This window comes from Uloborus diversus, chromosome 3 (assembly GCF_026930045.1).
Source record: "Uloborus diversus isolate 005 chromosome 3, Udiv.v.3.1, whole genome shotgun sequence".
Classification (NCBI taxonomy): Eukaryota; Metazoa; Arthropoda; class Arachnida; order Araneae; family Uloboridae; genus Uloborus; species Uloborus diversus.
In genome coordinates, this window is record NC_072733.1 from 179,148,671 (window position 1) to 179,174,615 (window position 25,945).

At 32.4% G+C, this 25,945-nt stretch overlaps 1 protein-coding gene across 2 annotated transcripts in view; it reads left to right on the top strand.

Moving 5' to 3' along the window:
* The window catches only part of LOC129219310 (succinate--CoA ligase [ADP/GDP-forming] subunit alpha, mitochondrial-like), a gene marked incomplete at its 5' end in the record, with an annotated part of 324,980 nt that overhangs the window by 45,267 nt on the left and 253,768 nt on the right, over positions 1-25,945 (top strand). For both annotated transcript variants that reach the window (XM_054853659.1, XM_054853660.1), the window contains 4 exon segments: positions 3,728-3,940; positions 6,491-6,710; positions 9,294-9,367; positions 16,941-17,129. In XM_054853659.1, coding sequence (XP_054709634.1) covers positions 3,728-3,940; positions 6,491-6,710; positions 9,294-9,367; positions 16,941-17,129 — 696 coding nt within the window.

The following is a 25,945-nucleotide window of genomic DNA, read 5'->3' on the forward strand; positions in this document are numbered from 1 at the left end:
GATCAAACTTTGATCGGTCGATGATCGGCCGATGATCGGATTCCGATGAGTTTTCATCGGAAATTGCTCCAATATGTCTCATCGGCAATAGTAGAATCCGATCATCGGAATCCGATGAATTTTGCTCCCTATACCGATGAGATTTGGAGCAATATACGAGCAGTGCTGTTCCGTGGCAATGAATTTTGGATAAAAATACGATGAGATTTGGAGCAATATACGAGCAGTGCTGTTCCGAGGCGATGAATTTTGGATGAAAATACGATGAAATTTGGAGCAATATACGAGCATTGCTGTCGTTCCGAGGCGATGAATTTAGGATGAAAATACGATGAGAAGTAGTAACAACTACGATATAGGGACAAGCAAGGAGGAAAAAAAAATAACAGTGGGAAGAAAACTTGCAGGAGGGGTATTTTCGGATGACGTCATTTGGGAATTACTTAATATATATTATTTTTTTAATAACTTGTTTAATTAACTTCTAATTTAACAACTTTTGATGAGCGTGATTCATGAGTTCAATCATAGTCGCTCTAAGCCGGGAATCGAACCCTAGTCCTCTGGAATACGAGATTCATATGCTAACCACTAGACAAGTTATGCTCGCTCCATGGCGGAAAATAATGTATTAAATGGAAAATCATTTGTGGCGCCATCTATCGGGTGGCAAGGCCATGACAGATTTCTGAACGGAAAGTGAGAATTTTATTCAGTGAATATATACTTATGGCGCCAGCTAGTGAAGAGTCGGAGTCGGTTTGGGAGTCAAATTGAACGGAGTGGAATTGTTTTGGAGAAGAGAAGATCATTTAAGAGCCGGAGTCTCATTTTGTTCGCAATTCCAGTGAGGTAATCGGCGTTGGAATCGTGGAGTTAAAGTTGAATTGATTTTGCAGCAAATTGGAGTAAACCCTTCCAAAATCCAGGAGTCGGATTCGGAGTCAAAGTCTCAGTCATTTTTCCTCCGATTCTCAAACTTGAATGTTGATCCGTATAGCCTTACGTTTGATCAATAGTCGGATATTCGAATAATAAAATTTATCCTATTTTAACAGTTGGGAGATTTCCAAAAATTTTAGATTGGGAAAATTTTTATCGGAAAATTTAAACGACCTACTTTTTTTAAGATGAAATGTAACTCGGCAAATTTTCATCGGAAAATTTGATCGTTACGATCTCTTTTTCCGATGAAATGTAGCTCGGCAAATTTTCATCGGAAAATTTGATCGTTAAGATCTCTTTTTCCGATGAAATGTAGCTCAGCAAATTTTCATCGGAAAACTTGATCGTTACGATCTCTTTTTCCGCTGAAATGCAGCTCGGCAAATTTTCATCGGAAAATTTGATCGTTACGATCTCTTTTTCCGATGAAATGCAGCTCGGCAAATTTTCATCGGAAAATTTGATCGTAACGATATAGTTTTCCGATAAAAAACAGCTCATCGAAAACCGTTCTCGGATTCTGATCGCAACGATATCAGCGTGCATTACGCGATGAGTTTAGGAGGAGTCGATGATCGGCCGAGCAAAATCCGATGAGTTAATGCTACCTGGGAAGCAGCATAGGTGTATAGCCAATCAAAATCTTTTGAGCACACAGAATCCAAAAAAAAAAAAAAAAACACCAATGGAGAGTGTAGTTTATATGTGAAGATTTATATATTTCTCAATCAATTTTTACACATACATTTGCATTTTGTTCTGGGAATTTAAAAATTTGTCTTTTTATCTTCCTACATTATAATATAAGGAACTATTATGTATCATAATATGAAGTATAAACTTTTTTTAAAAATTTGATTCAAAAAATATTATTTGTGTTCACCTGCAAAACAAATCTTAATTTTTAGGTGCAAACAATTAAGTTAGACTGTTGATTACCTTACAAGTCAAAGTTAAAATTCCAGGAAAGTGCAAATAAATGGACAAAAATGTCACACCCCTGCAACAGGAGTGAGCAATATAATGAATTGCATCTACAATAAAAGATTCAATACTTAGTAAATCTTAACTAATCATGCAAATTAAGCATAATGATGGAAGTTGACTGAAATCTGCTTTATGGCACATATATGAAATAAAAAATATATTAATATTTTTTTTCGATTAAAGCTTGTAATACATTTTGAAGAAGCAAATTTGCAATTTTAGTATTTATCTCTGCAACTTAGCTAGGAACTTAGCATAAATGGAATTTTACATTTTTCAATATGTGTGGGGAAATCAATGTAAACCTGTAAAATGGATTTTTTTTTTGGCTTTTTTAAAAAAAAACATTTAAAAAAAAAACTGCATGGTTTTTTTCAAAAAAACCAATTGGTTTAAACCATGGTTTAAATCAACGTGGTTTAAACCAAACAACCCTGCATACAGCTGCCAGTGTACGTGCGTGGTTCAAAGAGCACCAGGATGAGTTTACCGTCCTCCCCTGGCCAGCAAACTCACCTGACTTAAACTCAATCAAGCATCTGTGGGACCATCTCAATCGAGTTGTTTTCGCCATGGATCCTCAACCGCGTAATCTAGCGCAGCTGGCTACGGCATTAGAGTCGGCATGGCTCAACATCCCAGAGAACACCTTCAGAGACCTGAGTGACTCTCTTCCTGCACATCTCGCAGCAGTCTGCTCTGCGAAAGGTGGTTATTCTGGCTTTTGACAGATGGTCACATTAATGTGACTGGACTGTGTACATCACAGAACAGGTGTCTAAACTGCAGAACAATTATGTTCAAATGTGAGGAGAAAACTAAGGCTAATTTTCTGCAAAAAATGTAGGTTTTTTTGTAAATATTTTCTAACTAAAGATGGCAAAAATTCTGCATAGTCAAAAATTCAAATTTAAAGTTTTCCTAAAATTCCCCCAAATTAAGCTTATTTAGCTGAAAATGTAGCGTTTTATGCATCATTTACAGGAACTTTCGATTTACCTCGAATTTGAAGAAATCTGCAGAATTTCTGCAAAATTATACTGTAGTTAAAAGATATTTGCTGAAAATCTGCAGTTTTTTCAAAAATTCTAGAGATCTTTTCAGAAAATGATATTTTTGATTGTCTGCACCTGCTTTATGCCCCTTAATCACCATGGAAGACCAATACATAAATGGTAGGTTATATATTAGGCAAAAATTTTCTGTTCAACACCTTTGTTTAGTCATCTATTGGCTATTATTCTGAGGTAAAACACTGCTTCTAATGCAATGAAATGCTTGAAAAGGTGTCAAAGCGGTCAGGGCTCTTCTATGTTTGTTTGAAAGACTAGAGACGGAACTTTTAGTGTGGAGAATGGAGACATAATACAGGGATTTGCATTTTTTGTCATGAATGTGTGACTAAAATTTCAATCTCATGCTTTTTTTTCTGCAGTAAGATTGAGTGCTGAACAAATAAATAAAATAACCTTTTCATACTCCAGTATGAGATAGTTTTCATTTTTAGATCATGGTTCTTAAAAAGGTCATATCTCTCTGTGTATAGTTTTTCCTTTACATTTTTCCTTAATTATTGTTTTTGAAAATGTTCTGAAGATAAATTTATAATGCATGAGTTTATCTTGCAGAACAAATTTATTCCAATGATTTTACGTTGCAGAACAAGACAAAGTATTGTGCTTTGAGGAAAAGCTCCATTGTAAAAGTGATGAAGCTATACAATTTATGAGGCTTATTTAAGACTACCAAGAAATTAGTTACGGTAATGCCATTATTAAGTTTAAATGTGTTTTAGGCTGTAGAAAAAACTGGTGCAAATGCAACTATGATTTATGTTCCTGCTGCTGCAGCTGCTAATGCCATAATTGAAGCAATGGATGCAGAAATTCCTTTGATTGTTTGTATAACTGAGGGTATACCTTTAAAAGATATGGTCGAAGTCAGGCATAAATTGATGTCGCAAAATAAGTCTCGTCTTGTTGGTCCTAACTGCCCAGGCGTTATTAAGGTAAGTCCTAATATTTTTAGAGTGATAATTTTCAATTTCCTCATGAGCCTTTTTGTATATAAATATCTGCATAAATCATTTGATCATTAGTGCCCTTGCACCCTAGGAAAAAAGTCCCTTGAAATTAAATGAACTAATTAATTAATAATGTATCAAAATTAAATTGTAGGAATCTTTCCCCTCTTTATTTTAAAATTTTAATGTGCAAAACATGTTTATTATGCTGTTTCACTCCGACTAGAACTATTAGTTATCATTAATAATCAGATTTTCTTCAGAATTTCTCAGACAAAACATGCATCTTTTGAGTGAGCATTATATTGTTTAGAGCATTTTGAATACAATATGTCTAAATACTAATCTAGCAAGGCTTATTATATGCATAAAAATCCTGCCAAGTGAGAAAAAGTTTGAATTTTTAGGTTTTAGATTTTTCACAATTGTTGCCAACAATAGATTTGCATGCCTTAATTTTACCGTTTAGGTAGTTTATAGTTCTGAGATCATTTTTTTTTGAAGACCTTTCCTTTGAAAGTTTTAGTTTTCTTGAACTCTGAAAAGGAAAGAGCATCTTAATTAGTGATTGCAAAATGGGTGTACCGAATACTGGTATCTCGAGCTGATTTGCAATTTCGTATTACCGATATTTGCTGAGGTAAAATACCAATACTTTCAATATTAGCTGAAAATAGTGAAAAATTTTACTTGAGTTTTCAATTTCACTTATTAGATATCTACTGTTATTTTAAATGTGGTTTTCTATTTTAATGAGACTTCACTGAAATCAATCTATCTAATATATATATATATATATACACACACAGTCGTCCCTCGCTACTTCGCACTTCGAATTTCGCGGCTTCACTACTTCGCGGATTTTTCTTCCCCCCCCCCAAATATAGTAATTAGCCTTTTTTATGCACTCGTACAAACTGTTTCATAGAAAAAAGTAACAAAGTATGTCTTTCAAGTAAGGTAAGCTCTTCTGAGGGGGCTGTAGTTGTACTAGTTGAGGGAGTGGAGGTATAAAATTGCCGAAGAAAGTGTAGCGAATCACTATTTCATTTTAACCGTTAAACACTATAACTGGAAAGTATAAATCTCGAGAGGATAAATAAATCTGTAAATGGTGTTCAACAGTGTACTAGCTTTTTCAGTTGTATGCACAATACCTTTAATGAGGATAAATGTAGAAGGACGGGGGCACATGCGGTCACTAACTGGCAATTAATTCTTCATCGAACAAGTTAAGCTGTTTTCATAGATTAATAGTAGTGTGTAAGAAATGCATGTGTGTACATAGTTTTATTTCTCAAACATAACTATGTAATGTCTATTACGTGTAATATATCTCATTTTCTCATATTTTGTGTAATATTAAGTTATGCAAATGTAATGGTGGCTAAGGGTGCTGTGTCATGTTTAGAAGGCTCAAACTATGTTAAAAACCTATTTAAATTGTCCTAAGTAAGTTTATGCATTCTAGTTAGGAAAATATTTGGTTTATAAATACAGCATCCTACTTCGCGGAAATTCAGTTATCGCGGTAAAGCCTGGAACGAATTAACCGCGATAAACGAGGGTTGACTGTATATATATTTATATATACACACTTCAAAAGCACGAATTAATAAAATATCAATGAATAAAATTAGTTGAAAGAATACAAAATGATATTTTCATCACTAGATTGTGTGATGAATCGGATATTCGTGCGTTTATGTGCACTATGTTTTTATTTCTTCCTTGTCTTTGATCTCTCACTTGCCTTGTAGTAAAAGCTAATTTCAAGAGTAATTACAAATGTATTTTTGCTATGAATAATTTATTCCAACCATCAATTGAAGCAGTACTTTATGGTATTGAAAAAAATATATTTGTTTCAACAGCCTTAAATATTTTCCCACTGATGTCAACTTTCAGTGGTCATTTGCCATTCTTTATATTAACAAAAAATATTGTTATTTTAACAAATGGTAATTTGTTGTGCCCGGTACTGGCGCGCTGTACTGTATTGTTCCTTAGTTGTATTCACAAAGCAAGACTAATCTTCACGTCTCCCGATTTTTTTAAGGGAAGAAAATACTATCTTGCTTTTTTTTTGGGGGGGGGGGGGGGGGGCGGATCAGTCTGCAACAAAGTTAAGAAAAACAAAATATATGTTCAAAGCATTGATATTTGTTTCTGTTGATAATTGATTTTTGTTGTCCTAAACATTTGTCAAAATTGCGTCCTATTTTTTTTATATTTTAAATCTCCTCTCCAAAAGAGAGCGACCTCAAGAGAATATGTAGTGGTGGCAAAACTTAAACATTTTTATGCATGTTATTCAAAATATCAATTTTTAACTCCAATTGTATTTATTTTGTATTAAACTTTTCCATTTTGCAATAAAAAAGTTGACAATTTATGTACCCAAATCATCAAAATAACTCGACAGTTAAAAGTTTAAGTAAATGATGAAATGTTTTCTGCAATACTAGTTGATGGTTTATTTTTAAATGTGAGAGTCTGAAACTGTTCTTTATAAAAGTTTTCTTTTGGTTATAGCCTGGTGAATGTAAAATTGGCATAATGCCTGGCCATATTCATCATTTGGGTAAAATTGGGATTGTATCACGATCTGGTACTCTTACTTATGAAGCTGTTCATCAAACAACTCAAGCTGGACTAGGACAGTCTTTATGTATTGGTATAGGTGGTGATCCCTTTAGTGGCACAAATTTTATTGATTGCTTAGATATCTTCTTAAATGATCCTGCCACTAAAGGTAAGTAAGTTTCTCATTATTTTGAATAAATTGACTTATTTTTTGATGCATTTTTATAAGAAATGGATTTAGAGACAGATGTGGAATATCGTATACTTGAAAGTAGATAGTGGACCTCTCTCCCCCCCCCCTTTTTTAAAATGAAATGAATTATCTACTCTTAATTAATTGTATAATATAATACAAATTTTAAGTTTTATTAGTTCTTGAAATAAAAATACAAGTTAAGCACTGGTATAACTTGCCAAGCGACCATGCTAGAGTAACCCACCCAATTAGTGAGCAAAGCGAACTCCAACCGATAAGCAATCCAATCTTTCTAACGAAAATGTTTAAATGAAAATTCCCCAGCAGAAAAACAACATAAAGACAAAAAGGAAATCTTGTACCCTGTATGAAAAAGAATTTAACTATAGAAATAGAAAAGCTGCCGTTTGAGAAAAGGAAAAAAAAACCCTCTTGAATGAAAAAAAATCACCCCCCCCCCCCCCGCTCTGATGTCAAATAACACGGTTTAAAAACCTAATACAAATCTTTTGCAGTTTAAAATATTTTGCCAAATAAACAAAAAATGCATAAATTACATTAACAGTAGCTTTCAAATGTAAAATACTTCCGCAACTCCATTGTTTATCATCAATTCACCAAGTGACTTTCAAAACAAAAAGAAAATCTATTAACATATGCACAATTAATTTAACTTGAAGTAATAACAGTAAAATGTTCGTAAACAATTCTGCAACTTTTCCCAAAATGTTTTAAGTAAAGAAAATGAGCAACAAGCCATCCTTTGGGAAAAAGAAACAAACAAAAAAATATCCTGTGTAGCCTTAAAAATTGTCTGGAAAATGTACCTAGTGCTATTTATAGCTTTGAGTAGAGAGTTCAGCCTTGAAAATTGACTCAATTAAAATCGCTTATATCTCCTGTTCTAAGTAATTGAGATAAATGGAACAAACATCTTCTTGTTCAGAAAAGAAAACTCTTTCCAAGGACATATAATGTTAGGAGGGGGGATTTTTAACCCCCTAACTATGCAAAATATGTGAAATTTTAATTTAATTCATTAATTTCGAAAAAACTAACTGGAAATTTAGAATTTGGGTTTGAAGGTGTAGATGCCCGGGGTACGTTCAAGTTTTGTGCCAAGTTTCAAGGCTTTAGGTGTATGGGGTCTTCTCGCCATCGTGCATAAACAAATAAACAAAGAAACACCGTAAATTTAGATATCATTTGGCTTGTGCATAATGCATAATAATAAAACAAAACATATTTTCGGCTAGCCATGTGTAAAAACAATTAGTTGGGCAAGTAATCGTGATTTAGATTATTATGGACTGAAATGAAATAAAAATGGAAAATAAACTCGCAGAGGGGTGGGGGGACTTGTGGGGGGGGGGAATATGCAGATTTAGGATATTGGCGGATTTCAAGTCTGCAGATAAGTGGCACTAAGCTGTATATTTTAAGTCATATCTCAGTCATTAAATGTTCAATGGAAGTTTTGAGCACAAAATTTGCCCTAGGAAGTGAATTCTTATGCAGAGTTTGTGCTTGTATGATACAGTAAAAGCTCACCCAGTTCAAATATGTGTCAAAAAATAGTATTTAGTAAATTTCAGAATATACTAGCAATTTATAATTTTGGTAGAAGGCCTAAGATTGGTGTATTTCCCTTCCATCAGTTATTTTTGCCTCAGAATTAATGACATTGATAAGGTTCATCTCGGAGGTGAAAAAATTTCCATTAATATAGGCCTAATGGATACATTTCTCAAGGAAATATTTTTTTTTCTTCGTTACTCCAATCTGCACATGTTAAGCATATGAAAACATGCTCACTTCTTTTTTCACATTAATTTACATCCCTGAAATTTGAGTTCACGGAAGTGAGAAGTCACAATAACCACATTTAGTTTTTAAAGCAAAATCCATCTTGTTTTTTGACAAAAATCTCACAACTTCTTTACGACTGAAAATAAACAAGGAGATTTCCTAGTATCATGGAAAATAAAATTTGATGTTATTACTGAAACATGGTAATAAGGAATGTGGCACTTTGTGTTTAGGTAATGTGTGTGGAGGTGAGAATTTATTGTGTGACACGTCTCCTTATCCTACTAAAACAAACTAAAAAACAATATCTAAAAATTAAATATACTTAAACAATTAGTATTTGAGACACTTTTGAAAGGAATAATATATAAGTATATACTTTTAATTAAACAAGTTATTAAGCAACATACACAGTTACAGAAGCAGAAAGTGTGACATGCCAGGGAGATGAAAATTCACTTGTTGTGAACCAAAAATATACTAAAATAAAAATTATTATTAAAAAATTGTTGGCAGGTTTAAATAGATATGTTTTTGATAAAATTAAAAGGAATTATTAAATGAATTGTTCCTTAAAGTTTTTTCTGTAAAAGGCATGTGACAGAAAAGTGACACTTATTGAAAAATGACCCTTATGTATATTTGTTTATTTAATGGTTTTAAAAATGAAGCTTAAGCTGTTGTTTTATTTAACTATCAGCTGAAGTTTTAATTTTATATTCATATCTTTTCCATCCCTATTTGTAGGTATAATATTAATTGGTGAAATAGGAGGTGTTGAAGAGGAAAAAGCGGCTCAATATCTCAAAGAGAATAATTCAGTAAGCATCTCAAATAACTTTTTTATTTTAAAGTTGAGTTTTCATAAATATTATTTGGAATTAAAAGTCTCAAAATTATGCTATGCTTTGCTGTAGCCTTATGATTGATTTCTTTATTTTAGGCTCACTTTTTGCTCTGTACTTTTTTTTATTGATCAATCGATTTTAAAACTCACGTCACCCCTCAAATTTTATCTCAATATGTATGTAAAACTATATAATATAGTTTGGTGTTAAAGTATAAAAACATAATCAACAGAAATATCAATTTATTAAACAAGAACTATCTAAAACTTGTAAATGCAAACTCTGTTTGTTTACATTTAAACGCGTAAACTTAAACATATAAAATATACTTGCCTTGTTTGTGAATAGGATCTTTAAGAGAAGAGAATGTCAGTTTATTAATAGGAGAGAACACCACCTGGAATTGGAAATGTTTTAGAATCTTAGCAACCTGATAGCTTACAAATGGAAAGAATGGCAAAACAACCAAATTCTTTCTGATGAAGGTTCGGTTAAGAAAATTAATTTCGGATTTATTTGAAAGGTTTTTATGAATGGAATCAATCAAAGTTGGCGGATAGTCTCTATCAATTACCACAGCTTTAAGATAATTAAGTTCCACTTTAAGAAGTTCCAAAGAAAAACAAGTATTAATAGCCCGATAAACAAAAGAATTGAAAGCAGAATATTTTTTATTTGGAGGATGAGACGATAGTCTATGAGGAGGTGAAGAAACAGCAAAAGGTTTGCAATAAACAGTTGTTTCAAAGCCAATTTCATTTCGTGAAACAAGTACATCAAGAAATGAAATGCAATTATTCCGTTCTTTCTCACAAGAAAACTGAATATGAAAATCAATGGAGTTTAAAATAGATAAAACCTCATCACTCACTTTCAAATAAATCCCAAATTAATATTCTTAACCGAACCTTCATCAGAAAGAATTTGGTTATTTTGCCATTCTTTCCATCTGTAAGCTATCAGGTTGCTAAGATTCTAAAACGTTTCCAATTCCAAGTGGTGTTCTTTTCTATTAATAAACTGTCATTCTCTTCTCTTAAAGATACTATTCACCCTCTTAATTGTTGCAGAATTTATAAAATTAATTGTAGTTGTAAACTTGATTTTTTTGGACAGACTCAGCGTGCTTTAAAATTTCGCTTGAAAGAGCACCAAAATTATGGGAAAAAACGACAATTAAATAAGTCTTCCATATTTTTCCAATGTCTGGCTCCCATATCTTTAACACTGTCCTCTTCCCATCCATTTTCTTTTCTATTTTGCATACTTTTTTATTTTTCCATTCATTTTTATCTGTCTTGCTTTGTTTATTTTTAACTTTTTTGTCATGGGTTGACCTTTTCCCCCTTTTCTTCTATTTATCTTTAATTTTCCTTTTCCAAAAATTTTTGTTTATTTCATTTCCTGGTGTTTTATCTTTTTTTTTCTTCCATTCAGCTTTTCCTTTCTTGCGGTTCAGTTACTGATATTTTCTTTCTTTTTGACTTAATCTTTGTCCAGTTGAATTCTTTCTTTCGGTTTTACTGTGCCTCGGAGAGAGCTCCTGCTCTTTGTTTGCATTCCTATTGGTTCTTTATTGGTTTATAATTTTCTCATTTGTGTTTGGTTTATCTGCTATTTTTATCTTTTAAGCTGTTTGCTTGCCTGCTCTTGACTTTTGTTGGATGTCTTTTCATCCATAAGCTCATTACCTTTTATATTGAAAAAGGCATTCCCTGTAATGCCGAAACACGTGTCTGAAATAATCTGCAATTTGCTTTTTTGACGTTGTTATTTCTTCCGTCGAGTTTACTTTACTGTGAGCTAAAGCAAAATCTGCAGCAGAAAAGCTATTGTTTGGATTTTATTACCCATAAACTTAAGTTACTTTCTATTTTCTGAAGCCTATCTTGAAACCTTAAGTTAGCCACACCATTGCTTAACTCCAGGATTACTTTGAAATCATATCAAGTAGTATTGATGGCTGTTGGCATGGCTTGTATCCAGCCGCATTGTGCTAGCGAAAAAAGAGAAGCAACTTAACAAATTTCTATGAAGAATCTTTGACATTTCTTCATTCTTTTCATGATATTAGGATAATATACTTTGGAAAAAGTTACAGTTTTAAAAGGTGGACCAGCCCCCTAATTCATAAGGCCCTTTCTATTTAGCATGAAAGAAGGTCCCATAAACATGTTACCTGACCCCGAGAGCCTTAAAAAATGAACAAAATAACACAAAATAACTAACCTGTAGAAATGCAGTAGTAACTAAAAGAACACTGGAATTGATGGTAAACTTGCTAAAGTTCGAAAGTGACCAAGGAAGGAATGCAAGTAACAATGTTGACAATTATAAATAAAAACAGCGGTTATGGTTTCGTGACATGCCAAGCAAGAGAGCTCTTAGACAACAACAACAGCAAATTAAAACTGGAGTTGTAAAATAAAACTGGAGAGGTAATTACAAACTGAAGAGCAATAATCATGTTAAAAATTTTCAGGATGGATCCTAACAGACCTTCATAGCTTAGGTGGCCTTTCTGCAATAATACAACTGTGCTATACTTCACTCTGAAGGGCGATTCCCTACTTTTCTAAAGTAACTTAAGTAAAAAATGGAGAAATTTATTACAATCTAAAACAATTTTCAGTAATTTAAGATTTTTAGAAGCAAACTCATTTCTGTTGCAAATAGTTTTAAATCTATTAATTTCATTAAAAAAGGTATTATGAAAAGCTTTAATGAAAATATTTGACTTCCTAGAATCATACGATTAACATGGAATTTAAGATAAAGTCTTTTATCAAAAACAACAATAAGAACCGTATTGTCTGAAAGAGGTGTGTTTGGATCAAAGAAAAGAGTTTGTTTGATATTATCTTTAGGGTGAATAAGTTCTAAAACGGGCAGATAGATATTTTTGGAATCATTATAAAATGTATAATAATTGAATATAATGAGTTCATCAACATATCTGAAAGCCTTAGGAATTGTAAACATATTTTTTTCGAAGTAGTGTAAGCCAAAATTGGCTAATAGGGAGGAAAATTTGGATCCCTGTGGTATATTGTTGACTTGTAGGAAACAAGGGCGCCCATATGCAAAATTGTAGGTGGGGGGGGGGGGGGTCAGATATTTTCTCCATGGTTTAGCAGGATATTTATCCAGGCCTGTGGAGTCGGAGTCGGACTGATTTTGGAGTAAAGGAGTCGCTCGAAAATATGCCGACTCCGACTCTGGGTTTCTTTTTTTTCTTTAATTTTCACTGACTCTCCTTGCATTTTTTAAAAACTGATCACCAATTAATTTGATTACATGAAGGCTTACTAATAAGAAAATAACTCATTGTGGCAACCAGCTGACTTGATTGTTTATCAAACTTTCTGTAAGGACTACCTACCCCATCTCCTAGTTTGCTTATTTTTAAACTTTATTTAACTGATAGCAACTGTCGGAAAACAGTTTTGTTGCAAAATATTTTCTAAGTAATCACTTTCAAATAAAGTCCCGGACTTATGCCTTTTCTGCACTAAACATGAAGGAAGAAATAGTAAGAAGCAATGGTAAGATCATAGAAGAATTAGATGTTTTGGCATAATGAAACAGAAACAAATTACTCCTTTGATCTAGCATATTTCAGTAATGGTAGGCTCGTCAGTTCGAGGGTTTGGGGGGAGGGGATATGAAATCACGGAATCAGAATGAAATTTGCTAATTTCTCGGGAGTTTTATTAACATCACTCTAGGAACTGGGAAAAAACTTTATGCTTTCAGAAAGATATATGCTGGCCAAAATAAGAACAACACTGCATGGAGACTTTCTCCAGAAAAAACACTGAAGAAATTTAACAAGATTGCTGATGACTTTCCTCTGAGAGGACGTTTGTTTGTCCTTTGTGACTGGGATTTTAGGACAGTAAAATGAGTGTTAAACAAATACGACAGATTGTTACCATGTGAAATCCAATCTTTTATAAGTGAAATTCTGAAATTAAATCAAGATTCATTGTTACATTTGTTGAAAACAATGAAATCTGTAACTGCTAAAACAGGTGACCATAATTTTTTAAGAGGACTTGTCTCCCAAATTGAGATTTTGGAAAAAGATTCTACTGGGCCACAAATGTTTTCAATTATCAGCTTTCATGATGTTTAAATATTCGATAGAACATCAAAGGAACGGTTTCAAGCTAGCTATTTTATAGACTGTTTTCAAGAGAATATTGCTAAGTAACTCTTGACGGCTGAACTGCATTTGCCAATATTGAGTATAAAGGGAAAAATTTTATATTGTTGGAAGAAATAACAAATATCAAGGTGATTATTCAGTGCAACTTTGAACATAGTCATACTAATATGTACATCGAACTTGGTACACAAAACTAGACAAGAGAATGATAGAAAAAAATATTTTTCCATGGAGGATGCATTTGATGAATATGAATATAGTTTTATGCACATGTAAAACCTTTAATTTTTTATCTCAGTTTGTTAGTTTTTGTATTTTTTTATTTTTTACACCAGACTTTATTATTTCACTAAAACAAGACGAGAGAAAGAGGAAAATACATGACATATTTTTTTTCTTATGACTTTATGAATACGGACTTCACTAATTATTTTTGTCACTTTGTTATAGTATTTTTTACTATCATAAATCAGTTTGAAACAAAACTGTTTCATTTGAATTATATTTTCATCACTCTAAACTAGTCTTTCAGGATATTTATTGCAGAAAGGGCATAAGTCAAAATTAAAAAATGTTTTTTTAATTTCGGTGACGAAATGAAAGGTAATTTAAGGGAGGTAACAATCCTACTAGTGGCTAGATTAATCATAAAAAAAATTCATAGAGTTTAGTTCATTTCTGAATGAAATAATCACTTTTTATTGATTCACTAAAAGTTGCATTAGTTTGACATATGCCCTTTCTAAAATAATCGATTCAGTTGTAGTTAATCCTAAAATCTTCATATTAGGGTCATTCCACATCAAGTGATCCAAGGTTTTTTCATCACATTTTTGTATTTCTTTGAAATTTGGCTCAATGATTGTACCCTTCAAGGTAATCAAAAGACCTAACATTTAGATTTTTATCTCTGTTATTTTTTTATTTATGAGACTTTGATTTTTAGAAAACCCTCTTTTTTTTTCATGGATGCTTGAACATAAAGTGGACAATAACTCTCAGCTGCAAAAATAGATAGAAAGATTTGGTAAAAAGCATTTTAAAGTACATTAGTTGCTGTTTAACATGATAGCAACAAGACAAATTTTGTAAAAATTTTCATTTTTAAAAATTTAAATTTTAAATTTCTCAGAAAACATATATATATATATATTAATTCCCAAACATTTTTGTGTATTTTATCTTCATTTTGTGCAAAATTTCAAGTTGGGATCTCAATGTGATCATATTTTTATGAATTTTTGAATACAATTTGACTTAAGAAATAATGATATTCTCTAGTTCCTATTTAATTAAATATGAGGTCTTGCTGGTGATGGTCTAGTGAGTACTAATTAAACATGACTATGCTTGATATGAGCTGGGGTGAACTTGTAGATTAGTAAGCCCCCCCCCCCCCATGCCGCACTACCACTTTTTATCTTTTTTTTTTCAAAACTTTTCAAAATTAAAGGGAAAAAAAAACAAAAAAAAAAAAAAAAGGCTGATATGTAAGAGTAATAATTATAACTAATGCTGCCAAACATCAGAAATGTCTGAGGCTCATAAAGGGGGGGGGGGGTCACAAACACTAAATTTCAGAATTAAAGTATTAAACTCTGAAATTAAGTTGAGGTGTTACCCACCACATGGGTGTCCCCCCGGGGAGGGGGGGGGGCACTTCTCAAGAAAAGCTTTTAACTTAACAAAAAGTTTTTTGTTCTCTCAAGTTACAGTTTTCAAAAATTGAATGCGCAGGATTTGATCAACATCTATTTGTTAAATATCAAAGAAGAGCAAATTAATCCTTCTTAATTTAAAAAAAAAAGGGATTTTTAAGTAATCTCACTTTAGAAATCGCAATTTGGATAATTTGACATTCAAATTGAATTTCTAACGTTGTATGTATTTTAGGTTTACAACAAAATACAACATGAAAATTTCATAAAAAGGAATTAATGTTTCAATCTCTGTTTAGGAGTTTCCCCCCCTTCCCATGAGGGAGGGGATTTGGGAGAGAAAAAAATAAATAAATAAAAAAGCCGGAGTCAGATGTTTCAAAATCTAGGAGTTGGAGTCGAATCATTTTTCTTCCGACACCGCAGCCCTGTATTTATCCCATGGAAACAGATTACAGTGCAGATTAGAGTTATTAAAATTTGACATTTTTAATAACTTATTTATTAGTGACTGGAGAATAAATGTTTTTATATTTTTGCAAAGAAAAAAGTATTAAAAGCAAAAAAGTTCTAAATTCCAATGGGCGGGGGGGGGGGGGGGGGCTTGAGCCCCCACTTGCCCCCCCCCCATATGGGCGCCTTTGATAGGAAGCAATGTTCACCATTGTAAATCAGGGTTTTTGCTACAGTCGCAGTTTCCTCAGAATGCAAAAATACTGTCTAAAGCATGAAAATGAAGCAAGTCATATATGCTTTTTTGCTTAAATAAAAAACTAAATAAACGATACACGATCTCAGAGAGGAAGCTAGCATGGTGATATTCAACATAATCTCATTCAAAATCTTAGCTAAAGTGTTAAAATTCATCAACAATTAGTCTTAATGAGCATTATGTCCCCTCAGTACTGCATGTATTGGGAGGAGTGGACTAGTTCACTTTTAAAAATAAAACAAGTGTTTTTTCAATAGTAAGTACAATTCTTTTTTATTAATTTCTAATAAAAATAGCTACTGCATTTTTTTTCTTGAAGACGTCATGGCTGATCTTTGAATTTAGTTTTCAAGTGTAGCTGAAACACATTCAGGCATTTAGAATGATATGGTGAACATTAATCTTCGACATTTTAGCCATTTTTCTAAAGCTTCCCCCCCCCCATTTTAGCTTTTTTCTAAAAATCTCAGTTTAAACCCTGTTAATGTAGTTGTTGAAGAGACAAAAGTTAATTAAATCAGACCAGACAGTTTCATTAATATGAAGAGTGTTGCTAAAGTCGTAAGAGATGAGAACTTCTTAGAGACTAGAGATAGATATACTGGTAAAGAGGTCTTTAAAATAAAAAAAAATAAAAAACAATCAGGTTTTATTTTTCAGGAAATCCAAAAACAGTCGATTATTTTTAATGATCTAAGTGTGGTTATCACCCAGAACCTTATTAAAAATTATATTCAGTAAATTAAGAACAATTTTGCCCTGGGAATTTATATATAAATTCGAACCACGAAAACTTGAATTTTAAAGGATTTTTGTGAAATTTTTGGAAAAAAAGTTATATAGGGAAAGATAATTTCAGAGTTTTTAATTTTGACCTTTTTGTTGACTGCAATGACCTTTTTAACTATGATGTAAAATAAAGTGTTATCTTTTGCTATTTTATTCATTGGATTGTTGTATACAACAATGGATGTTTTGTATGCAACAAGTATTTTCCCTTTTTAGGGTTATAACTCCAAACCAGTTGTCTCATTTATTGCTGGACTCACAGCACCTCCTGGAAGAAGGATGGGACATGCAGGTGCAATAATTTCTGGTGGTAAAGGTGGAGCATCAGAAAAAATTGATGCATTGAAATCTGCTGGTGTTGTTGTAACAAATTCACCTGCTCAAATTGGTTCAACAATACTGCAGGCAAGTTATTCATTGATACAGGTGGTGGTCAGAATCATAAGGACAGCAGAAAATTGCACACAAAAAAAAAAAAAAAAAAAAAAAAAAAGGAAAATAAATTCTGAAATAATTCAGTGAAATTTATACAAAAGATGCATTATTCATGCGAGAAATCATTGTGAAATGCAGAGCATTTAAAAATATAAAATATGAATGTTTGGCTGTGATGAATAAAAAAATGTCATTGTTAAAACTGAACAAAATTATAAGGACAACATTTTTTTTCTCCTGAAAAACCTTTGTAATCAATAAATCACCCTTGTTATTTAAATCACTTTTATCAGCCTTGATGTCATGGAAGTTGAAGAACGTTCTTAGAAATTTTTATCCTAGCTTTTTTGCTGGGAAAAAAAAGTTCTTGCTCCTTTCAATGTTAATAACAATTTTTGCATACTTCGGGTGCCAGAAAGACTCAGAAAGTTACCATTAAACTTAGATCAAGCCTTTTGTCCAGCCAGTACAGAAATTTTGTGAAATAAGCATCAAGCAATGACTTTGAGGTTTGAGAAACATGTAAGTTGGCATTATCCTGCTGAAACAAATTGTTTAAACTTGTAATTAAAGGTGTTTTTGGTGAACAAAAATACTACCTTTTGCATCGACATTACTCTCTGAATTATTCTACCGTGCACAAAAAATATTGGTATAGTTTCCATATGTTGCGAAACTTCCTCAGACAAATATTGAACCGTCTATAAACGTTCGCTTTGAGGATTTTTTTCCTTTATAGATATCATACCAAAAGTAGCAAAAACCATCTAGTCCATCCTAATGAAACATTTTCTTATCAGAAAAGATTACATTATCCGACTTTTTACCCATAACAACTCATTTTCGGCACGCTCAAACCCTTGGTCTTTATGAACTTTTTAAAGAATTTGTCATGACGTTAGTTTCACATCATGAATTTTTTTTCCTTTTTGTAAAACATGTTGAATAGTTCGAGAACCGCATCGTAACTTGAATTCCCATCTAATATCATTTAATGTTGGTTTTTTGGAGCAAGTTCGTCTTATTATCATTTGTTTCACACATACAGAAAGAGACAATTTCCTACCTGTTTGTCTTTGTGGTCCCTTTATTTTCCAGAGTTTTGAGAAAGCTCCAAATGACCAGTCTATCTCAATTCAGATTTGTTGCTATTTTATCTACAGTGAGTTGTGAAATTTTTAAAGCAACCACTTTCCTTTTCTCATTCTTTCAGTTCAGCACCTAATCGCATGACTGAAAAAAATAGAATGTGACATCCCCAATCGCTTACTAAGCATTAAAATCATAATGTAGTGCAGTGTGCAGAACAAAAAACAAGCAAATTTTGCTTTTTCAAACACACAAATCTGATTGTCCTTATAATTTTTTTCCATGTAGCAGCGATGTCTAAATTAAAACTTCATTCAGAAAAAAAAAGTTCCTATGTATTTCCATTAAAAGTAATAAGTTTCTTTTACCATTAGTTTTCAGTCATAAAATTTGCATAAACGTTCATAGCAAATGCAGCCAAGATTTGGGGATTTTTCTTTTGTCCTTATAATTTTGGCCACCACTATTTTTAGAAATTTCTTTTAATGTATTGAACTGTTTAAGATTTATTAAGGTTACTTTCTTTCCCCCCTCTTTTTTTCTTTTTCTCGCTTTTATCGATATTCAGCTTCAAGGGACATTACATATTGTGGCAGTAAGCTTTCACTTGAATGATTGTACATGTTTACCCTCAGTATTCTTGCTTCAATGAATGGCGTAGCTGTATTAAAGAATAACATTTTCTCCAATAATCAGTCTTGTATATACATTCTGAGTATGCATTTGTACAGTTTTACAATTGTGTAAACATTTGTGAGAAAAAGATTTGAATACAAAAAATGCATGTAAATTTTAGCAAATTTCTGGTTGCCATATTTTCCTGCTTATGATCCACAGGTTCTAAAATGGGCCCGATGAAAAAAAATAAATCCCTGTATAATCTTCGGATAACATGATGTCAGAAAAGGAAATTGTTTCTGTTTAATGTACAATTTTAGCTACTAATGTAAATTTTAGCAAATTTCTGATTGTCTTATTTTTCTACTTAAGATCCACAGGTCCTGAAATGGGCCTGACGAAAAAAAAAAAAAATCCCCGTATAATACGTGGATAACATGATGTCAGAAAAGGAAATTGTTTTTGTTTAATGTACAATTTCAGCTACTAAATTAAAAATGTGAAGAAGTAATAATTATTAAGTTATAACCAAAATTAATCTAAAAAACATAGCTGCCAACATGTACGATTTAGGCCTACATTGTAAGTCTTATGGCAGATTTGTACGATTTTTAAGTTTTTGGAGTGAAATTGCAAATGGTTGAAGTTTCCTTTTACTTCAGCACTTTTGAGAGCAACCCCTAAAGGCTTGATGTAAACTTGGTTGAAAAGCAGAAAAATTCTCTTCTGTTATTCTCTGTGCTACTCTCCTAAAGACTTTTGTTTGAAGCCAACATTTTTTACAATATCCTGGTTGGAAAAACAGTTCAGCACAGAACGATACATTTTGCGGCCCGGCAGCAAGAAAGTACCAATGTGATTTTGGGGGGGTTTTCAGTGATGTTCAACTAAAGTGTGGGGACTAAGCATAAATCTCTGACACGTTACACATCTTACATGAGGCATTCTGTCTGTATATTATCATGAACAGCGATGTGTTTGTTATGAGAATTACACGTGGTGTTCAAAAGTTTGCTATTCGTTTAAGTTAAAATGTCTAAAGCTAAGAAATATGACCAGATATTTTTGGAATGTTATTCGAAAAATTATCCTGGAATCTTCAAATCATGAAAAGGACCACATTTTGCATTTTGCGGATATCAAGATCACACATGGAGGAGCTAACGACATCAGACATCATATTTTCACAAAAAAGCCCCAAGACAATGCAGAGTGCGAAAGAATGTTTAGTAGCATGAGAAATACTAGGACAGAACTGCACACTTCTTTGTCAGATAACAGCATGGAGAACATTTTAATCTGTAAGAACTTACAGAAAAACTATTGTTTTGAACAAGCTTTTGATAGACAATTTTTGAAAGCTGCGAAGTCAGCAACTTTTCAAAGTTTAAGTTCTAAGAAATAAAAGTTTATTTATTTACTTAAAATTTAATCATTATTTATTTTTTTGCTTATAAAAGCACAGCTCAAGTAAAAGTAAGGATTTGAAAATATTATAATTCAGTAGAACCTCGATTATCCGAGCTAATTGGGAATGCTAGTGTCTCGGATGTCAAAGATCTTGGTTAATAAAATTTTTGTGTAAAAACCTGTCAGGATTTCAATTTTTTAAAAAGTATTAATCAAAATACAATAGAGTGTTTTCAAAAGTTAAAAATGACCATGTAAAAAGCAATGTTTTAGAGTTAAAAAACTAAAATAGAAAATAACTTGTAAGTTTAAAAAAAAAATTTTTTACAATGCCAAATTAAACATTGAAAGATGCATTTAAAGAAACAAACTTCTAGAAAATATTCTTATTTTCAAATTGAAAACTCTTCATTTAAAATTAAACTAAAAGTTTTTTTAAAAAATAGACTTCATTATCAGCTTGTTTAACGAAAACCTCGATTAATCGAGGTTCAACTGTACTTTACATTTTAATGAAGCCCAGTGGCTTAGTGGGCTCACTCAAGTGTTGGTTATAATTTAGCAAACACTTGGCGATATATCGCCAAGATTTTGGTCGTGAACTTTTTTCGCCAACTTGGCGACAAATTTGGCAGGTTTTTTTATGTTTTTTATCTGGTTTCATTTTGGTCACTATTGGCGATATTTAGATAGTTAACCATTGAATCGCATTACAATGTCCAATATTGGGAAAATTAATCTGTACAAAACATTTTTTTGCTTGTGTTTGCAACAAACTTCGGATAAAAATATTTAAAGTGTTTCTTTGATAACTCCAAGGCACTATTATCATTATATTGGCGTAAAAGGAAGTCATGTGATGCACACATCAGCGCATTTTCTTTTTGTGAATGAGCTTTGAAAAAGGTCGTGTTTCTTAATTCACCTTCTATGTGAAAGGCTCTTTTGCTCCCAAAAGCACAAGTTTTTTTTTGCGGCAGTAGAACCTTAATTAACTGAAGCATTTAGGACTAGACCTTCTTTGATAAATAGAAAAATATGTAAGAGGTGTTTTTATGAGTCAGAAATGTACACTTTCTATGCGCATGAAAAGCTGTCATCTTTGCCACAGTGCTTTTTGGAATTTAATTATATTCAGGATTATACTTTTTGTTAATTATTTCTTTTATTATGAATAAACATTTGTATGATTTTTTTAGCTTTACCAGGGATGTGCCAGCTGTGCCAATTGCTGATCCTGTGCCAAACTGCTCCAAAAGACTGCTAAATGAACTTTTCTGTGCCAAAATTGGACAAAGTTGCGCCAAAAGTGCGATTTTGCATTTAATGCTGCAGTTCCTTCAGCATATTCGGCAGTTTTTGCAGATTATCATCAAGTTTATGCATTTGGAGCTTGTTATTATGATTTTTTGACTTAGTGCCGATTTTTTTGCATTTAAAAATCCGATTGCATCCGCTTTTGAAAAAGATCATTTTAATTTATTATGTGATTCTGTTCCTTTGAGTTGAAAAATTTTGTCTTGACCATTATTTTCAACCATTCTTTTCTTTTGTTTTCAATAGAGGAGGACTTGTAAGTTTATTTTCTTGCCAAGTCCACTCGGAAATATCAATCCAGTTGCATTCGAATTGATTTTAGTAAATGCCATGTGTAAAAATTAATATTGTTCACCAGTTCTTTATTCTTGAGTTTCTTAAGATTTTAGGACAGAAAATTGATCTCTAATTTTGGTTGGAGACACTTAAGATAACAAAAATCAGAGAATTCTAATGCTCTGAATATGCAGTCATTTCTCAGATTCAGGCATTTTTTCAATGTTCTTAGCGTCTCTTAATTTTTTATTATTTTTATTTTCACATTTTTTCATATTTTTTTTCACATGTGTTTTTTAAAATTTCTTTCTTATGACATCATGTCTCAAAATCTTTTTTTTTTTTTTTAATTGTAAGTTCATTTTTAATTTTGTGATCATGCATGAAACAGTTTAAAATAAAAGGTTTTTATGTTGCCTTAGCTTGATCTTCAGATTTGTTAATCAAGTAGTTTCAGTGTGTAACATATATGCTAGGGGTGTTTGTGATCGAAATTTCCAAAAATTTTCACTCACAACACATTCTAAAACTGAAAAATTACTTAAAAAAACAAAAGAAACTTTTAAGATGTTTTTTTTTTTTAATGGTTTCAAATGTTTTTGTATGCATATTTGAAGAGTTTTTGTGGAGAAGAGGGGGAAGGGGCGCAGAGGTTTCATTGTTGGTGATATCAGGAGCTTTACTCGATCATTTGCTATAAAATATATAAGGATAAGGTCAAATATAAGTAAATAACTTACACATACCAAACCAAAAAGAAAAATAATAATTAATAGCTCTTAAAAACTGACTTGTAACTTGTTGCAGTAAAGTTTTTAAATTTAACCATTCTTTTATGCTTTTTTTTTCCCCCCTTCTTCTCTTTTTTTTTTTTTAAAGCCTTGTAGAATATATTTTTGAGTTTTATGTATTTAGTATATCTTATGATGTTTTCATGTTTATATGAACTACATAAAAGCAAAGAAATTTTAAAAATAGGTATCAGAGCACTATAACTTAAATGTGAACTAAAGCAATGATCTATTTCGCAAAGTAAATGTGTGAACTAAATTTAAATCAGAAGAAGTGTAAGAAAAAGTAGGGCAGGACAGACTTGTCTTTTGTAAAAAATATTAGGCAAAAAGAAAAAAAAAGTAATTAAGAGAGCTTCAATTAGTAGTTTGGAGTTATGGTGTTTTGCATCCTTAATCTTCTTTTTCATTATCTTATCATGTCACACATGTTTATGTGTGTGAAATGTACATAGTCACTCCAAATTGATGCAAAATTAAAATTTTTACTGCTGCAAGCTCTTCCAAATTTGCAATTTTGCTACTCCTAATTTGCAATTTTATTGCCCCAGGCTGCTCCAAATTCACGGTTTTACTCTCCAAACTCACCATTTTCCTGCTCCCAAGATTGGTCCAAAAGTGAGCTTTGGTTGGCACATCCCTGCTTTACAATTTTTTTTCCTGAATAATATACAACTTTTAACTGATCAAAAACATGGAGAAGTCGTAAATCTGGAATTCAGCGTTTTCTCAGTTTTGGGACAATTGAGTTTTTACTACTAATTAAAATCTTCAATTAAACATAAAATTGTGTGAGAATGTCTCGGCACTTATGTATTTGGTGTTTAGTTAACAAAGTTGGATAAATTATTCAGACATTTGAGAAAGATTTCTGTTTTGTTTCTTTTATAGGTAGCTTGCATTGTCCTTTGGACTGAACTTTGCTAATATGTTATGAACTAAATTCTTGTCTTATAAGGGAGTATAATGTTAAGTGGCTCTGGATTTCACAAGTGTTTTGTGGCATAACTAAAGCAGAATTTAGCTCCATGCCACCCCTAGGCAGCTTTAAAATCTGCTGCCCCTCCGCTCTCCACATCCCTCCCCCCCCCAAAAAAAAATTAAAGTAGAAATGAAAATTTCTTCACTCAAAAAGTGCAATAAATAGTGTTTCTGAAATGTACTGTCAAGCTTATGAAGAAATGACAGAAGTTTTAGATTCACAAGCACCCGGATGGGAATTAACTGTGACATTCAAAAAAATTCTCTTTGGGCGAATTTTGCTGACCATTCAGAAAATTCGGAGATAATATTGCAACATGCAGTTTTTTTTTTTTTTTAATTAAATGAGGCCTCACGTTCCTTCTCGTTAGATGCTATGTATGATATGCCTGCATTCTCAAATGATTACATTCCAAATATAGTTTGTTACTTTTTTAAAAATTACATTTAATGTTATTTTGATCAAAAACCTGTTTTGAAATCAAATCTCTAGCTTAGTTATTTAATATCTATATAGTTAAATCTTTGCTGAAATGAACTTTAATGTCTTGTGTATTAAGCAAATACCAAACACCATTTTATCATAGTTATTCATCAAGCATCTTTATCCTGTTAATTTGTTTTCATTTCCTAATCAACAAACTGAATCATTTCCTCTGTGTTATTACATTCACTCTTACTGGAATTTCATACCACTCTTCACTGTGCAATGGTGTTTCACATCTGAATTGTAACTGGATTATTGTCCGAAGAGTCGAAAATTTCTGCTTTAGAAATTGCCCCTTTTAAAAATATGTATAAATTTCAAAAACCTTTGAAGGCTCTTTTTTTGTTCTTCGGTTTTTAATTGAGCGTGTTTCCCTTTGTTTAAAATCATTCAGCCTTTTTTTACTTTTTGCTCAATTTCCCCAGAGACTTATTATTAACAAGAAACAGTTTTTAAATATTAATAATGTAAAAGAGAAAATTTTTCATTTACAATGGCAGATTGTGAACAGGTTACAATGTGATAAAAACATGAAAGAAAAGAGGAAAAGAGAACAGAAAATATTGCAACAAAGTTCATTAATGCATAGTGTCTCTAGCCTCCCAATAGCGCTCAGCGAGGGAGGTCTTGCGAAGTGTGGTACATTGCTGTAGGTGGGCACGGTCCAGGGGTGGCATTTCAGCAGTTCATTTTGGGGGGGTCGACTTTCTAAATACAAATTACCTCAGTATGGAACAAAACACATATTGGCTAACAGCAAGTAATCGTGATATGGGGGGGGGGGGGGAGACTGCATAGTAAAGATCCCACAGAAAAGATATTTGTTGATTATTTTTAAAAATAGTATGTATTTTGAAAGAGTATCTATGAAAGCATTACTATGCATTGAGCAGCTGAAATGTGTTCCTAGCAGAAGAAAGTGATGAGCACTCATTAAATAGACGCATTTAAAGTATGAGCGTAAAAATGAATTTAAATACCAAGGCATTTACTTATGAAAATCATGTAGCCACACCACTGCACGAGCCTCTCATAAAAATCGTGATGCGGAGCAACCAAGAATGAAATATTTAGCCTATATGAGGATTACGTCTTTAGTTAAAATTAACCATGATTCTTCATCAGTTTTTTCTGTTCTGAAAAGGCCGGTAAAGGCTTGATGAATTTTCTAATTATTTACAAAACGGAAAACACTTGCTCTTGTTTGGAAATGCGTCGAGTTCATCAACCATTACGGAGAACCAGCAAGATTGTTTTTCTTGAACATTGATTGGCGATTTACATAAATTGAATTTGCTCACTTATTATCATTCCTCTCAAAAAATTTGGGGGGTGCAACCGCTCCCTGTTGACCCCTATTTGCCACCCCTGGCGCAGTCCATGTCCTCTCCAGAGCCGCACAAATTACAGGAAGGGGGAGGAGCAATTCCGATTCTGAAAAGGTGTCTTCGCAGTCAATCATGGCCGGTGACCAGGCAGAATTCTGCAACTGCTCTGCGTCTTTTGCCATTATGCAACATCAGAACAGCATCTCTCCAGTTTTTATGGAGTACGCGGGTAATAAGTTTGTCTCGTGCACAGGGCCCTAACTGCATCCTTATAAAGTTTTTTAATACCGCAGAAAGGCATTGGATCAGATACAATAGCCATTAGGGCAGCTCTAGAATTGGAGAGTACTACTGCTCTTGTGAAACTGTCTAGGTGGCAATGAAGTTGAGCTAAGGCTGTAGAGATTGCAGCAACCTCTCCGTCAAACGCAGTACTTCGTCCCACAGGAACATAAAATGAGAACAGCTCAGAGTAAACTCTGGCACCCT